The following is a 17,677-nucleotide window of genomic DNA, read 5'->3' as shown; positions in this document are numbered from 1 at the left end:
AGTTGGTGCTAGATGCACCAAGGGAGAGTCCACGTGGCTGTCTTCGGTTGGCCGGACAGTGAGGGTGCATGGAGAGGAGCGTAAACTCGTCCATACGGAATCCCTTGTTCCTAAAGGATGTGTGTTCCAGTGTGCCATGGTGCATTGTAAATGAGACACATTGTGGTGCGTGATTGGTCAGGTTTTTGGTCAATGTGGACAAGGAAATTGTCCACCAATATGATGGTTGAGATGCCTTTGTGAGATGGGAACACATGGAGAACAATAGTCTTACCCGCACCGGATCCCTTTCTTTAGAAATATTTCTCTACTTCCCACTGTTTCACGTAGCCTTCTTTTAAGTTCACACTTTGGATTTTTCCAATGTTAACAGTGTCTCTGTTGTTTTCACAGTGTTTTTTAGCATCCAAGAGAGAAGAAGAAAAACCTAACACTACTAATCCCTATTTATAATTTTTTTTTTTAACTTAACCTAATCCTAAAAAATTGCTAACAAATAAATTCCATTAACCCACAATTCCCTATTAATAGGCACTCACCAAGTCAGATTTGACTTGGTGTTTTATTATTTTTAAATCATTATTTTTATCTTTTCATTTAATAAAAGACAATTTAAATTGGTTTATGTATTTATTTATTTTTATATCCAAATTAATTCACAGAAAATAAATAAAATATTTTTGAATATGTCTAAATTATATTTTTGAAAAAATTAAAATAAAAAATTATTTTATTGTTTATTTGGAATTTAAAAGGGAAATTTAGAATATGTCACTTATCTTATTTATTTTATAAATTCGAATTTAATTATAAAAATTAGTAAAAAATATTTTTAATTATCTTTTATTTATTTTATAATAAAAGTCGAAAAAAATAAAAATTAAATAATAATAAAATATAATGTTTATCCTTTTTTTTAGAAAAATTATTATAGGCTTTTTTAGGGTCTATTTTAATTTAATTCTTTTTTCTTATTTTTATTATTTTTGAATTTTTTGGTTAACCTAATCATTCAGATTTAGGAACCTTAATATAATATTTTTTTTAATTATTTTTAGAAAACTATTTTTGGAATTCTATTATTTTTTATTTCAAAACGTTTTGGGCTTTTTCTGGGCAGGACAAAAATGGGTGTTCACAAATAGCTTTTGGGACTATAGGATTGTCTTCTCCAAAAAATCACTCATGGTTTCACATGTACCTCCTCCTTACATGGTGGCGAATTTCGGACTGACATAAAGGTGCAAGTGGCATTGAGTGATTCAAGATATATTAGACTATGATATGGTTTAGTTGCCCCTCTTTACTTGTTGCTTACCTGATAGTAAGCAAACCGATGTTTGAGAGATATCATGGTAAGTAATCAGTAAAGAAGTGAACGTTATTTGGTCGAGGCTCAGAAAAGGGCCATTAGGAAAGGTACCGAATTTGATGAAGTAGATCGATGCTCTACTGGTGGAGCAGAGATTTGTTGAGACAGTTCCCGCGTTTGCCATGATGGACCAGGGATTTGTTGAGGCAGTTCCCGCGTTTGCCGTGATGGACCAGGGATTTGTTGAGGCAGTTCCCGCGTTTCTCGTGATGGACCAAGGATTTGTTGAGGCAGTTCCCGCATTTGCCGTGATAGACCAGGGATTTGCTGAGGCACCCGTGCTGCCTAAACGATTCAAGGATTTGTTGAGGCACTCGTGCTGCCAAAACGATTCCGGGATTTGCTGAGGCACCCGTGCTGCCTAAACGATTCAGGGATTTGTTGAAGCACCCGTGCTGTCAAAACGATTCAGGTATTTGCTGAGGCACCCGTGCTGCCATAATGGAGGTTTTGGTGTGAAGCTAGAAAATTCATTTGCATAATGTAATGTTTGCATTGATTGTTAAGGCAAACCTTGTTTAGAAATGTATGTTGAGATGTATGGTTATGCAATTTCTGGTTTGTTTGTTTATGGTTTATCAGAAGAATGATTTTGAGATGCATGTTTGAATATTTGGTTATGTGCAATGCAATAATTAGTTTGCGCTTATTAGAAAAGCGATGTAAAGACATATGTTTGAATGCACGGTTATATGTAATGCAATGTTTTGTTTGTTTGTTTGTGTTTATTAGAAGAATAATATACGGATGCGTGTTTGAATGCTTGGTTATATGTAATGCAATATTTTGTTTGTTTGTGCTTATTAGAAGAATAATATGAAGATGCATGTATGAATGTTTAGTTATATGCAATGAATGATTATGCATTGTTTTTTATTTGTTTTTTTTTTTTTTGCGCAATAATGATTGGTATATGAATATGATTATGCATTGATAAGTATAATTATGCTGTAATGTATGTATGTCATGTATGATATGAATACTATATATACAGTTTGAATGGAATAAGTAAGACTCGTGCACGATTTTTCTAATATATCACTTATGGTTCAATTTGTGTTTTTTTATCTTGTGTATGAAATTCATTAAATTTTGTAGACTCGACTGAAGTGATATTTGTTGCTTGATGTTGATTGGTACCATCAAAATCTGCCTAGTTTATTTGAAGATGTCTTTCCTTTAAGGTGATCCTTAAACCGCTTCAGTATGATCTTTAAGACAATGACTAAACCCAACTATTTTTCCCGAGTGTATGTTTGCTTAAAAGTGTTGATATTTTTTGTAACAGCAAAAATTGCCCCAATGTGATTGTTATGAACTCTTGTCTTCACCCGGGAGACTACAACTTAGATTCTCCAAAAAGTTGTCATAGTTTGGGTGATTGATGATATGCAGCAGTAAGTCTTCAACTTTGGGTGTTCATTTAATTTTCCTTAATTTTTGCCCAGAGTACTCATGGTGAATTATATGAAGAGGTTTACATGACCCCACCTCCTGGTCTCTTGACCCATGATTTCAGCCTTGTATGCAAATTACATAAGTCCTTATAGGGACTGAAACAAGCTAGCCGAGAATGGCATACCATCCTATCTTCAAAACTTATTTCTTTAGGCCACAATAATTTTTCTTGATAATTATGTTTATGGTCATAAACTTTACTCGGACTAGAACACTTTAATTTAACTAATAAAAGTAATGACTCTAACATATTTAAACATTATATGTGTGAACCAAAATTTCTTACACTTACCACTCAAGGTCTCAAATGTTGTGCAATTGTGGCCATTCATGTCGATTATAGTCATTGTTTTTCCGATCCAAATAATGTATGTCACGGTTGCGTTGTGACTGTATCATTATTATTTGGTGTCACACATAATTGCAATATGATATGGTTATGATAATTACTTCAACCGAAATATTGCGGTCATATTAGGTTATCAAAATTTTAAAAATAATCGGTGCTGCTCATGCCACCATGTGCACCTTCTTGCAAACCACCACAAATTATTTTTTCTAGAGTTGTTAAGTCAAGAGCTACCCAAAAATAATCTTAAACTCCCTCATATCCTTATGTAGCAGAACTTACACAAGTACACACAAGAACATGACGTAAAATCTTAGGAAGTTAGAACACAAAAGATATAACAAGACAAACAGGACAGTCGATACTTGATAGCATAAGCATGTCTTGACATTATAGTTTTATATATGGTAGATTTATTTATTTATTTTTAGGTACATAATGTAGTTGTCCTATGAGAACAACTATACACAATTTTACATTTTGAGTGCAAATATTTTACACAAAGTGCACACTGACCAATTCAGAGTACTTCAATCTCCAGCAGAAAACAACAATTTAGAAGCAAAATCCACAAACACCAGGATTTTCCTTTTCTTATCATTCAAGTAATGCCAATGAAGTAAAGTTCTCATGGTTTCTCTTTGTCATCATTATCCACTGTACCCTGTCTCATCATAGTCACAAACTCCTCATAGTTAATTTTCCCATCCTGCGAAATGAAGCCCAAAGTATTAGTCACAACAAAGTATAACTATGTAACAATGTAGTAAAGAGAGAATGTATAACTATAAAACACACTTTGTCAGTGTCAACATCGTCTATGACTTCATCTATTGTTGCTTCATCTCCCATTTTATATTCAGTCAAAGCTTGTCTAAGCTCATCTCTTGTTACATAACTGATCAAAGGGAAAACAAAACTTCAGGATAGCAAGAATGTTATCAGTTATCAGGATCACAAAACAACATAAAATTTGATCTATTTATGTTGACCAATGATTTGCATTGAAGATTGAATATATGATTCATGGTACTAAACTCAGCAATTGAGAATTATTTAGGACTAAGCAATATAACTATGTAAGTATCACATTATTGAATTGCATACTGACCCACTGTTATCCTTGTCAAAATATTGAAAAGCTTTACGCAAACTCTCTTCCTTATCGAGTTTATGACGATGCATAGTGGCAGTGATGAACTCAGCATAGTCAATAGTTCCATTGTTGTCAACATCAGCCTGATAAAACATGTGAAGAAGGAAAAATATGTGCCACAAACTATTTAATGTGCTTGATGAAGGTAAAAGGCATAAATATTTGTGAGTTTAATATCTATACAAGTATTTTACACAATTGTAATTCATGTATAATACTTTTATTTAAGATTCAATAATGATTAGTATGAATAATGAATGATATGCTAAACTTTTTACACCATCAATATATAAATATTAAACTCTATTTATTCTATATATAAATTTGTATGATAGAACTTACAGCATCCATTAGCTGCCTTATTTCATATTCACTCAGTTTGGATCCCAATCTAGACAATCCAGACTTTAGTTCTTCAAATGTGATTGTGCCACTGCGATCAGTATCCATATTCTTGAACATTTGTTTCAACCCCTTGATTTCTTCATCAGTAAGGCTTTCTGCAATTACCTTCCAAACCCACAAATAAAAGATTTATATTACTAGAAAGATAATCAATTTAAGCATATTTTAATTCCTGACTATTCATATTTTTGTTATACCAAGCAAGTGTAAACTGATTTTTATTCTTAAACTTTCACCTTTCCACTTTCCATCTACTCAACCATGCACACTTTAGTATATCTTTTGTGTGGGATTTGAACGTATATATTATTCACATTTTATGCACAATTAAACTGAAAATGTTGAGGTACCTTTAAAGCAAGTTTCTTCATCTTGTTCATTGCTCTGAACTGTTTCATCCGAATTAAAACTGCACTGTCAATAGGCTTATCAGATGCTGCACCACCTTCCTTCATCCATGGATGTTCTGTTTCAATGCATAATATGAATGACATTAAAAATTCAATTTGGTCTCTTTAAAAACGCAGCTCCATACTAAGCATGAGCACAATTAAGGGAAGTGATTTTTCAGTTCCTTTGTTTCTATTCCAATAGGTGGCAGCAAATGATTTTTCAATTGTGAAATGGGGTGATGACAGGATCAACTATTTTGTAGAATTTGTATGAAAAGATATAGTAAGGAAAAATATGAAAATTTAAGTGGGAGAAAATTCAATGACATACATACCAAGGGCATCAGAAGCTGTAATGCGTTTCTTAGGGTCAAAATTCAACATTTTCCTGATCAAATCTTTTGCAGCAGCTGAAATAGAAGGCCATGGTGCACTATCCAGATCCAACTCACCTTCCAAGATAGCTTCAAATATGCCTTTCTCGGTTTCTAAAATTGTCCAATATATAATGTCATTAAACCAATAAAAACTAAAACTAATCAAACAATAAACAAAATATATATATCATGAAGTGAAACATAACACCTAAAGGGAGTAAGATTGAGTCAATCTGATTGACATTATGTATAAGCTACCAAGTGAAAAAACATACTAGAAAAAAATCACAGAAAAAATCTTTTGATGATACAGATTTCTATTTCTCAATAATAGCCCAGGGTCAAGCTAATTTGCTGAATCCCTTAAAATCATTTCATAAAATTCATTGATATCCTCATTTTATAAAGCAAATTATCATGAAGTGAAACATTATACATGAAGGGAGTAAGATTGACATTAAAACAATGATCATGTTTTTAACATTCCTCATTGGATCAAATGATTCAAAATATAAAATTAAATAAATGACTCACTTACAGATTCAACTTACCAGCCCAAAATGGAGGCACCCCACATAGGAGGATGTATAGAATGACTCCAGCACTCCAAACATCTATCTCCTTTCCATAATTCCGTTTTAACACCTCTGGAGCCACATAGTATGCACTTCCAACAATTTCTTTATACATTACACCTGCACAATTGATCATTATGTAGTACAATTCAATGAATATGATCAAATCAATACTTCAAATTTTGTTTTGCTGACAATTGCCTTTAAAGTACTGGTTAAGACATTCAAAATAGAAAACATTACCTGAAAAGTAAAGCCTTCTCAATTCCTAATAATTATCATTGACAAGTATCATTGACAAAACCTTTAGAACAATAACAATGCTATATTTTTGGCGCCCATGATGATACATTTTTTGTCCCCATTATTCACTAATAAAGTAATTGCCATTGTCAACAGTACATTATTGCCTTTTGTAGCTGCTTTGTAAGGGGCTGGTCAAAGTGAGTTTGTTTTAAGGCCAATAATTAAGAGTGTATCTATACTTTTATATTATTTAGTTGGTGAATGTTCCTGTCACAGGCCAACCATTAGCATCGGGTCACTAGATAAATAAGATCTAGCCCATATGGTTCTCGATCATTCCTAGATGATGAGCTAGCTATGGCAAAAGATAAAAATAACAAGATATGATTTAGTTACTGTCTACAAAGCCATAAAACCCTACTACAAGACTGAATATGCCGACTAGACAACACAAAACCTTGCATAAGCCCTAGAATAAGCCCTTCATGAAGAACAAAACTTACACATTCATATTCTCACTCTATCTTCTCTCTACATATTTGCACTTATACTACCTTGAGTATCAGAGTCACCTACCCAAGGTGGGAGGCCAAAGATGATTCTTGCTCAAATGCAACAAGAAGATGAAGACTCTTACCTTCTTCCTCCAAACCGAAGAACACCAAACATATATTCTTATGTACATTATATTTTTATACTATTAAGAGTATTCTTATGTATATTATAAAGTTAATGATAGTGATTTCATCTCATTTTTGTTATTAGATATCATTAACTATATTTTATGGATTAAGATAATTATTTTTCTTGATTTAAACAAAATATTATAACATTACAATTTTACCTGCTTAACTCTTTTTTGAAATTTTACAAAGTTATTGTTTCTTAGTAATAAACAACCGTAAATAAGAAAAAATAATAAATGTTAAATAGAAAATATAAATAAACTCCAAAAGGTTTTTTTTTTAATGTGACTTATAAATAGGATAAGATTCTTTACTTAACTCACTTTAAAAATAAAGCCATTATGGAGCAGCCTTGTCCCGAGTTTTATACCAAAATTTGTTTGCAGCAAGGAGATTAACTAATTTATATACCAATTAGGAAATTCCATGGTTGAGGCTGAAGCTCCTTGAATTCAAGGAACAAATATCTAGTGTCCTAAATGTTGTCCATTCATTCTTTTTGCATGATGAGACAGTATTGAAACACCAGATCCTTGTTCTAATTCAATAACCGAAAAAACTCAATAACATGGATGTGTTGCCTCCTCATTGGTCCTTTTATATTAAACATGCCCTACAAGCTTACACCTCTATTCTATGAGTGGAATTTGGATCATATGATGATGATGGTACTAGTGTGTTAATAGCCACTATGAGGGTCCACTAAATTCTAGGTTCCAAATCAGTCACTGAGTTCCCACGAGTGCCTTTGCTTTTCTTCTCTCTGCTTTTCCTCTGTTGCTCTTTTTTCTAATGGGAAACCGTTTACTTGGTTGACCAGTCATTATTATATAGGAGGTCGTTTACTTGATTGGTTGACTTCATATTCCAATAATAGTATTTGACTTGGTCATCTTGATCTATAATGTAATCTTTTCACCCAAACTTTAAATTCAATAGTAATCTAACTCAATAATATTTGCTAAGCAAACTAAGTTATCCCATGCTAAAGTACAATGTGTAATCTAAAGTTGGAAACGGAATCCAACAAACTTGGACATTGACTGCAGTCTTTTGAATCTTTTTACTAAATAAAAAAAGAAAAAGCTAAAAGAGAGGCAATTAAAATTTAATTCCAAACAATCATGTTGTAAATGTAAATTAAAAAAAAAATCAACCTAATGCATAAATAAAGATGAGAACACAAACAGATTATAGCAACAATCAAGCTTTTATCCTATTGGATTGGATCGGCTACATAAATCTAACGACAAGCAAACTATATATGCAAAAGAACCTACAGGAACTCAGCCCAACCAAACTAGAGTAATGTTATTCGTACAACTAATTCCGAAAACTTTTTATTATAACACAACATAAGAGTATTATGTGTTATAAAAATCTAAGTTGTCTGAAAATAGTTGAGAATGGTGATTTTTGGAAAGAACTAACCTTCTTCGATGAACACAGACAACCCAAAATCAGTGGCTTTCAATGGTGCATCATCATTCTTACTAACCATCAAGAAATTCTCAGGTTTGAGGTCCCTATGGATAACCCCCATGAAATGACAAGCATGAACCACATTAACAATTTGCCTAAATATAGAAGCAGCTTCACGCTCAGAGTAACTTCCCTTAGCAATGATCCTATCAAAAAGTTCACCACCCTTGCATAATTCCATGACCAAATACACATATTGTTTATCCTCATAAGCACCCTTGAATTCAACAATGTTTGGTTGTCCAGTTAAGTGTTGTAGGATCATAATTTCCCTCTTAACATCATCAATTTCCTTCTTTCTTGTTAGCTTTCTTCTTGCAATGGACTTACAAGCGTACTTTCGACCCGTGGCCTTTTCGGTACAAAGATATGTGATACCAAATTGGCCCCTGCCTAGTTCATTCTCAAGAGTGTAAAGAGATTTTATGTCACTATATGGTTTGCCTAAGATTGGTGCAGCTTCAGAATAATAAGATGATGATGATGTAGATGGATAAGGGTCTGATTTTGGAGCATGGTATGGGTAATGAGGTTGTTGTTGTTGAGGAGTGGTTCTCTTTGGGAGTTGTTGGTAATCATGGGGTGGTGAATTTGATTCATATGAGATTGGTACTTCATTGTTGTGGGATTTCGTGAAGCAATTTCCCATTTGGGATATGATATGAGAGTTGCTTGGTGGAAAGAAAAAAGAGGAAGCTTTATTTGCCAAGTATGATGCTAGTGTTGTTAATATATGCTTTGCTTTTCTCTTAGGTTGTTGGGATGGTCCTCAATCTTCACCAAGAAGTCTACCCTTTTTATAAAGGTTGGGTTCCTTTCTAGTAATGAACTCTCTCATAAAAGTATTAATACTCTTTTGTATTTATATTATAAATGAGATTTATCTCCCCATCTCCAGTATTGGAAAGAGAAGTTATTACTTTTGTTTTTACTTTTAATATAAAATTATCCTATCATATGATTTATTTCTTTTACTTTTGAAGTACTTTTACAGGAGAATATCCTCGTCCCTATACTCTCTATGCTTTGCTGGAGAGGGTAACTTGCATTTAGTGCTAGGAAGTATTCTAGTTATGCTTGTTCTTATGCGCTTCATGTGAAAGTTTTGTTTGATTTTATTGGAAGTTTCTGAGAATTCCAACCCAGGCCCACTACATGACAGAGAATGTTATTAACGTGTTTCACAATCCAAGATATTGTAATATTTATTTGGAGTGCTTTTTTGTTACATAATTAAAGTGTTTTCTAAAGATAATATCTACTATATAATTGCGCGTTCCAATTTAATTTTTTGCACGCACGTAAAAAAACATTGCAAAAACATTCCGATTCAAACCTAGCATAAAACAAACAATAATTACTACCGTTTTATTTTTGTTACATATCGACTTTTTTGTTTACAATTATTACTCGGTTTGTGGACTGGAATATATATATAACTTGTCCAGAATTACGCACAGAAAATCAGTTTTTAAGGTTTCATACTCAAACAAAAGGAAAACCATATATAGATTTCTTATACCTAAATCTTAGAAAATGTTTATCGAATGTATTCCAAAAATTCTTACTTTAACACTCCAATACCATTGAATTAGTCAGTGTAGTCAAACTAGAGACAGGTTTCAATGTGAAGGTCAAATTAGGATTCGAGATTCCCATACATAATGTTTTCAATAGTGTGTTTTTGGCATATATGCTCTCCATAATGTTTTGGGTCTATGCTACGTGTTAGCCGAAACAAAATAAAATATTTCATCATATATTTCTCAGTCATTAAAATTATGACATATTTCTTATTTAACCATTTTTTATAAAAATAATTCTAAAAGATACAAAAGTAGGATACATGTTATAATTTTAATGCATATGGGAAAAAACTTATCTCATAATATGACAAAATATTTTATTCTCTTTATCCTCTAATTTAATTACATTTTACATTTATTCCAATAGTTATACTCATCTCTTTTTATACAGAAATATACTCATCATATTTGTTAGAGGGGTGTATATCTAGTGTCCAAAAAATATGTATCACTCTCCATATTACTTTGTATAATTGATGAAAAAAATTATAATTTAAAATTATTTGATATAAATATATATATTAATTAAATATATTTTTATCATAACACAACAAATAAGATATAATTCTATACACATTAGGCTTTGGACTAAAGGCAGTCCTAATATTCTAGAGAACTAAGCCCATTTATGGGCCTTACTAGTGTTGAGAGAAGGAGTTCAAAAGTCAAAACAATCATGAAGGGGTGTGAGTAACATAAACGTGAAAATTTTAGTGGAAGGTCATTTTCTCATAATATTATTAAGCCTAATTTTAATTGAGTTAGCTCAAAAACAAAAGGTTACAAACTAAGCAGGGAAATGAAATCCACAAGAAGAGACATCACACTATATATAGTTGTTTAGGATATGTAAAGAGAAAAAATGATGGAAAAAATAATTTATAGAACAGATTAATATGTGAGTTCAAACCAGGCTTAACACACCCATTTGATCATTTCCAATGTCCAAATTATGGGTTGGGTTGGGCTGATAGGTTAATTCTAGTTAAAGGAAACAAAAGTCTATCAAGATGAGTTTGGGTTAATACTTTTTTTTTGGGGTAGGGTATCTCTGCATGAGAAACTTATCTTTTTTTTGAAGTGTGTGTAATTTTATCTCTCAATAAATGTTGCTCTAGAATCAAATTTTGACATTTTAATTATTTTATAAATCTAACGGAATCATATACTACTAAACCGATGTATTGTTGGTAGATGCTTGTGAAGCCACAACTAGAACACTGGTCCCATTTCTCAATTAAAAAAAATTAAATGAGTGAAAACTCACACCACCATCTAATTATTGTCTTCCCCTTCTCTATGGAGTTTCTTCATCTAATGCAAGTAATAATGTTATGCGCTACTCCGGTGCATGAAATTATAATCATACACATTGAAAATTACTTTGGAATTAACATCATAACTGCAAGGACGAATTCTAATTTATTTGCAATTCTTAGGGTTATATAAGAATTAACATTCTATAGGTAACAGTGTATTTGATGCACCTTGAAGAGGAATAACATTGTCATCACCATTATCATACCGTTAATGTTACTACTATCATCGCCATATTTGCTATCATCACTACTAACTCAATTCTAATTCCAATTCTAATTCCAGTTGAAAGTGAAATATGCTCTAATTTTTTGACTAATTTTATGCGCTAGATGGACCAGAGTAACATTTCCTTCATTTAGAACCTTATTCCAACGTTATGACCCTAATGCTCTCTGCCAAGTCGAGGATAGTTTTTTCTGAATTTTGCGACACACGCTTAGCATTGAAAGATATGTATCAAGCACAAACATTGCTAGCCGATAACAATGTCAAAGACCCATCCAGTTTTGAATGAAGGAATCAAGCCCCAATTATTACTATTGTTTTTTTAGGCAAATATAACTTTTGTGACCGTAATTATAGTTTGATATAGTGGAGTAAAACCCTACTAGATCCTAGAATGACCAAAGATAAAAGATTCAATTCATGTTAGCAACATTTGTCGGAAGGGGTCACACACCCCGAGAGAAATTAGTCAACAAAAATTTGTAATCCTATGATCTTAACCATGTAAACTCAAATTTAAGAGTGTCTTTAGCCCATCAATCTAACCCTACACCATGTGATCACGTGTAGGGTGTCAGACAAAAAAATGAATTTCGCATATAATTGTATATGCTTAATTAAATGTAAAACAGTGTACAAATTAAAATGATGTGCATATTGTAGAAGAGTTATTAAGAGCATCAAGCAAAATAGAAGGAAAGGCATTGAGCAAGCAAACTAACCTTCCTCAATGAAAATAGAGAGTCCAAAATCAGTAGCTTTAACTGCAGCATTCCCATCTTTACTAGTCAACAAGAAGTTCTCTGGCTTAAGGTCACGATGCATCACACCCATGAAATGGCACACATGAACCACATTCATAATCTGCCTCATGATTTTAGTAGCTTCACGTTCCGAGTAGTTCCCCTTTTGAATAATATGATCAAATAACTCACCACCACTGCACAATTCCATCACTAGGTGTACGTACTGTCGGTCCTCGTAAGCACCCCGAAATTCGACAATGTTTGGTTGCCCTGAAAGATGCTGCAGAATCAGAATCTCTCTTCTTACATCCTCGATTTCTCGCTTCGATGTAAGTTTCCTCCTTGATATGGATTTGCATGCATATTCTCTTCCTGTGGACTTCTCTACACAAAGGTAAGTCACACCAGATTGGCCTCTTCCTAGTTCTTTCTTCATTTCATACATTATGTTTATGTTTACGTAAGGTTTCCCTAAAACTGGTCCTATTTGTGAAGATTGACTAGGTTTGTTGGGACGATGAGGTGGTGGTGTTGGAATTGGTTGGTTTTTCCTAGGTTGTTTGTAGGTATACTGAGGAGACGAATCCGAGGTGAGAATCGGAATTTCACGAGTTTTGGTGCAACAAAACAATGCCTTAAACAAACCCAGACCCATGTTCTCAGAGGGTGTAGTTTGAATTTTTTATGTAGCAAACTGAATTTTTTTATGTTTTCTTATGTTACCAACATGCTTAGACCTTATATATGATTTGTTGGGATTCATATGGTTACTTAGTATTTCCACTTTTTTTTGTTTGTGCTTTGCTTAGCTTGTTCCCTTGGACTAGAGTACAGGAATATAATAACTCCTAAGCTTGTAGCTTCACGCTTTGGAATAGAACCAATTCTGTTACTCTTGGTATTGTTACCCGAGTGGATAAGAAAGAGACGAGTATCTAATTAAAAACTTCTAATGGGTTTACTATGTCATGAACGCTTTGCATCTATTAGTTCTTATTTATGAGGATTTCTTCTCCTAGTAGTTAAAGAGCTATGCTCTCCGTACATATTTGTGCTTTGGAACTAAAAGACTAAGAAATTAAAGAACAATAGTGGCACTAACAGCCAGAAGAAGAGGTTGGAGCACCCAGGGTGGCTCATGGGAAACCTCCCATGTACCCAATTTCACAAAGCATGCTCTGAACTAGAGGCGGGCATGATCATACTCTACCCGCTCACTTAGTTTAGTCTAATCATGATTGGTTTGAATATGGTCGAGTTTCATTGGGTCTAAGTCCCAGTTTGGATTCAAGAATTAAATGTAAACAATATTAAAGGGTCGGACAAGGGACAAGAATGACTCGACCCGACTCATCTCATGGTTACTCATTCATCATGTTTGTATGTGGATGTTCAATTATGTACAGAGTTAACAAAATATCTACATATATAATTTCATTTGTCAAATTTAAATACTCATAATAATATTGAGAAGATTTTATGTAAAATGGGTGTGCATTATATTTAATGAGGTTTAGGGTCAAGTTCAGCTTCAAAAGCTTGCTAATTCGACATTTGGAGTGAGTTAGCCTTTAGGTCTAGGTTTGGTTTCAAAAAAATAACACGACCAACATTTAGGGTCACGTTTGGGTTCAAAAAAACAATCCGACCAACATTTAGAATCGGGACAATCATTCCAACCTCACACATGCTCCCCCTACTCTCAATATTGAAAAGTTGAGTGGGAACTTAATCTAAAAAAATACCAGAAACCATAAAACTTTTCTAAATAATATTGGGACAGCATTATATTTATGTGAATATAGGTTAGCACTTAACAAGAAAGAGCAATTGTCAAACCTAAAGACAAGCTTTCATGTACAAAGTTGTTGAACGATAACAAAATTGTAAAACGTTTTTGCATAACTCAAAGCTGCTGCAAAACTCTCTCAGCAGCTGCTATAGTCATTTTGATGTCATCCAAAGTATGTGCCAAGCTGTAAACCCAGCTTCAAACTGTGAAGGTGCATAATATACACCTTCCTCCAACATTCCCCAGTAGAACCTAGCAAACTTAGCTTCATCACTCTTTTTAGCATCTCCAAAATTGCATACAGGTCCTTCTGCAAAGAAAAAACCAAACATCCCATTTATATGCCCAACACATTGAATGACCAACCTTCTTGCCAGCTTCTATAATACCTTTGACAAGTTCACCTGTGATTTTATCCAAGTATTCATAAGTTCCTGGCTCCTTAATAAGCTTCAGAGTTTCTATTCTATTCCTGCAGCCATAGCCAAAGGGTTCCCACTCAAGGTTCCAGCCTGGTATACAGGTCCTGCTGGTGCAACCATCTTCATAATATCCCTCCTCCCACCATATGCACCTGCTGGCAAACCACCACCAATTATTTTTGGTGATTTTGAGCTCCACCATATGGCAATCGAAATCCAGTCATAACTTCGTCAAAGATGAGGAGAGCGTTGTTCTCTTTGGTGATTTTGAGTATGCCGGTAAGGAAATTCAATTTAGGAGCAATGAAACCAGAGTTCCCTACAATAGGTTCAAGGATAACTGCTGCAATCTGTCCTTTGTGATTCTCAAATAGTCTCTCTATGGCTGATAAGTCATTGAATGGAGCTGTAAGGGTGTCCGAAGTGGCTGCTTTAGGAACACCAGGGGAGTCAGGAAGTCCTAAAGTGGCAACTCCACTACCTGCCTTAACTAGCAATGCATCAGCATGGCCATGGTAACAGCCCTCAAACTTTATGACTTTATGCTTCCCCATAAAAGCACGGGCCAAGCAGAGCGCCCCCATGCATGCTACTGTGCCTGAATTCGTAAATCGAACCATTTCTATACTGGGAACTGCAAAGATGACCATTTCAGCTAAAATGTTTTCTAGAAGACAAGGTGCGCCAAAGCTTGTTCCTTTTTTCATCGTTTCAGCCAGGGCCACGAGTACCTGAGGGAAATGTATACCAGAAAATCACAGGACATTGTATGCAGAATCATCCACTGGTTGCAGGATCTTGTTTTCACTAATTTCAAGTAGTCTTATTACTCATTTTACCGCTTCAATTTTCATGAATTACCAATATCGGGTACAATTACTTGATAGGAAAAAGGTCTTAACAAATCATTATGGAGAATATAGCAGCAACAAAATGATGTTAGTATGAAAGAATCTCTCTGAAGCCAAATAAGTAAAAGAAAATAAGAAGTAATGAATCTCTCAAACTATGCTACAAATATCAGCAGAAACAAGAAATTCAACTAGTCAAGAGCAGAACAAGACACAAGAAAACACAGTAATAGGATATAAGATCTCAGAAGAACAAAACATATAATCTTAACCTAAGAAGTACCATAGCACTTCATTATGTAATAAAAATTTAAATAACCTTATCATGTGCATGACCAAAGTATTGCTGACCCCAAGAACCCACATAATCAATATATTCTTTGCCATCAATATCCCACATGCGAGATCCCTTAATTGAATCGATCACAATTGGTTGTCCACCAACAGATTTAAAGGCACGAACATGGGAATTAACACCTCCAGGCATCAAATCCTGAATACACATCAAAATATTTTCAGATTGGTTTTCTCCTACTAAATAGCAATTCTCTCATTTTGACAGAGAACCGTGAAATTGGTTCTTGCATACCAATTCATGGTTATTATGTGAATTGTTTCTCTAGAAGGAATGAACCAGATTTTCACAACCAAAAAAAAAAGAATAATTGGTGATATGAGCTTACCTGCATAAATACTGGGGTATATCTCCTATAGTGAAGGAAAAGTTGATTAATACATACACGAAACAGTACTAGAAATGCATGTGCGGGAAACTATAGAATCCTTACTGAGTATACCCTAACCTAACTTACGGAAATTTAACATGATAACATACCACATATGACATACTATGTCACCATAGTATACAGAACCGCGTATCAGGTGACAATTAGCTGAATGATACAACTATACAAGTTATGCATGTAAGAATTAAAAAAGTGAAATGGGAATTGAGTAACTATTCTATACCATGGCAGCAATGAAAGCTTCTTGGGACTTTTGAAGAGAGAAATTCTTGTTTGTTTTGGTGTCCACAGATACTTGCATTCTAACAGTGCCAGGACCAGAGGAGGCAATAAGAATATGATGGCAATGAAATCTTGTAGAATCTTAGAGCTTTCTGCCTTGGTTCTCATAAGTTATACCCAAGTGTATCTAGTGTGGTCATTCACAATGGTCAAGAAGTACTTATATCCTTGGATAGAAGGTGTGGAGTAAGGCCCCATATATCTACATGCACTAAATCAAACTTATGTAAAGAATGAGATTTACTTCAGGGAAAAGGTAACTTTCTTTGCTTAGCTTGATGGCAAATATCACATATATAATCCTTATTGAATTTAACAAAAGGAAAAGTGTTCTTTATATCATTCATACAATTCTGTGATGCATCCCTTAATCTAAAATGCCATAGATTGGAATCAGAAACAGAAGCTAAAGAATTAATATGATGAGTTATCCTACTAGTCTTTAAAACATATAATTCATTGATAGACCTAGCTGAACCAATCATCCTCAAGGATCTCTTCTCCTGAATTTCACAATGATCAGCATTAAAAGATAGCACATAACCATATCTCAATGCTAGCTTAGATATGGAGATCAAGTTATATGAAAAACTTGGTAGGTATAGCAAATCATGTATTATAAGGTTTGGGAGAAGGGATACTGCTCCAGAGATACTTGCTATGACCTTACTTCCATTAGGCAATTTTACTCTAATGGGCTTAATATGAGCATAAGCAGAGAAATTTGATAGGTCTGAACTTATATGGTCTCTTGCACCACTATCCAGAATCCAACTTACAAAAGGAGATTTTAGTTTAGGATTACATGTTCTGTTATCATGGATTCCTGAAGCAGTTGACAAGACACTGCTAGCATTGTTGATTGGCTCACATTCTTTTACTCTTGGTGTTCCTCCATTTGAATGTTGCAGCATGCTCACTAATCCTTGATATTGTTGTTTGCTCAGACCATAAATTGTGTCATTCTCATCTGTATGTTGATTCAAGATCTGATTTTGATCTTCTGTCTTGGACTCCTTACTAAGTTCACTTGATCACTCTAACCAAAGTTTGCAGGGAATCCATGCAACCTATAGCATGCTTTCACTATGTGTCCATTCTTCTTACAGTGTGTACAATATTTTCCATAGTTGGTATTCTTGTTCCATGCTCCTCTTCCTGCTCCATTTGAATTACCTCTGCCAGGATTGTTTGAGCCAAAAGATCTGT

General features: G+C 33.9%; 1 protein-coding gene and 1 pseudogene across 3 annotated transcripts; both read right to left on the bottom strand.

Annotated features, from left to right (window-relative positions):
* Positions 3,545-13,106, bottom strand: LOC109354963 (calcium-dependent protein kinase 29-like). Of its 3 annotated transcripts, XM_019597819.1 has the most exons (9): positions 8,448-9,147; positions 6,061-6,204; positions 5,468-5,620; positions 5,091-5,206; positions 4,678-4,845; positions 4,291-4,418; positions 3,978-4,077; positions 3,796-3,888; positions 3,545-3,714 (listed from the first exon to the last, which is right to left on the bottom strand). In XM_019597819.1, the coding sequence occupies exons 1-8, from the start codon at positions 9,145-9,147 to the stop codon at positions 3,808-3,810; spliced, it is 1,590 nt and encodes a 529-aa protein (XP_019453364.1). In that variant the 3' UTR covers positions 3,545-3,714; positions 3,796-3,807. The 3 variants fall into 3 exon arrangements, with proteins under 3 accessions (XP_019453364.1, XP_019453366.1, XP_019453365.1); XM_019597821.1 differs by lacking the exon at positions 8,448-9,147 and adding an exon at positions 12,352-13,106 and having other exon boundaries at positions 3,545-3,888; XM_019597820.1 differs by having other exon boundaries at positions 3,545-3,888; positions 8,448-9,271.
* On the bottom strand, positions 14,229-17,382 carry LOC109353956 (annotated as a pseudogene).

This window comes from Lupinus angustifolius, chromosome LG08 (genome assembly GCF_001865875.1).
Source record: "Lupinus angustifolius cultivar Tanjil chromosome LG08, LupAngTanjil_v1.0, whole genome shotgun sequence".
NCBI lineage: Eukaryota > Viridiplantae > Streptophyta > Magnoliopsida > Fabales > Fabaceae > Lupinus > Lupinus angustifolius.
Note: the sequence above shows the minus strand (reverse complement) of the source record. Positions and strands in the feature narration are given on the sequence as shown.

Excerpts from the sequence above, each read along its gene's own strand:
- LOC109354963 (XM_019597820.1), bottom strand. The coding sequence starts at position 9,147 with ATGGGAAATTGCTTCACGAAATCCCACAACAATGAAGTACCAATCTCA. Across the intron at positions 5,621-6,060 it reads GGTGCCTCCATTTTGGGCTG|AAACCGAGAAAGGCATATTT; the intron begins GTAAGTTGAATC and ends GGACAATTTTAG. Across the intron at positions 4,846-5,090 it reads TGAAGAAACTTGCTTTAAAG|GTAATTGCAGAAAGCCTTAC; the intron begins GTACCTCAACAT and ends TGGGTTTGGAAG.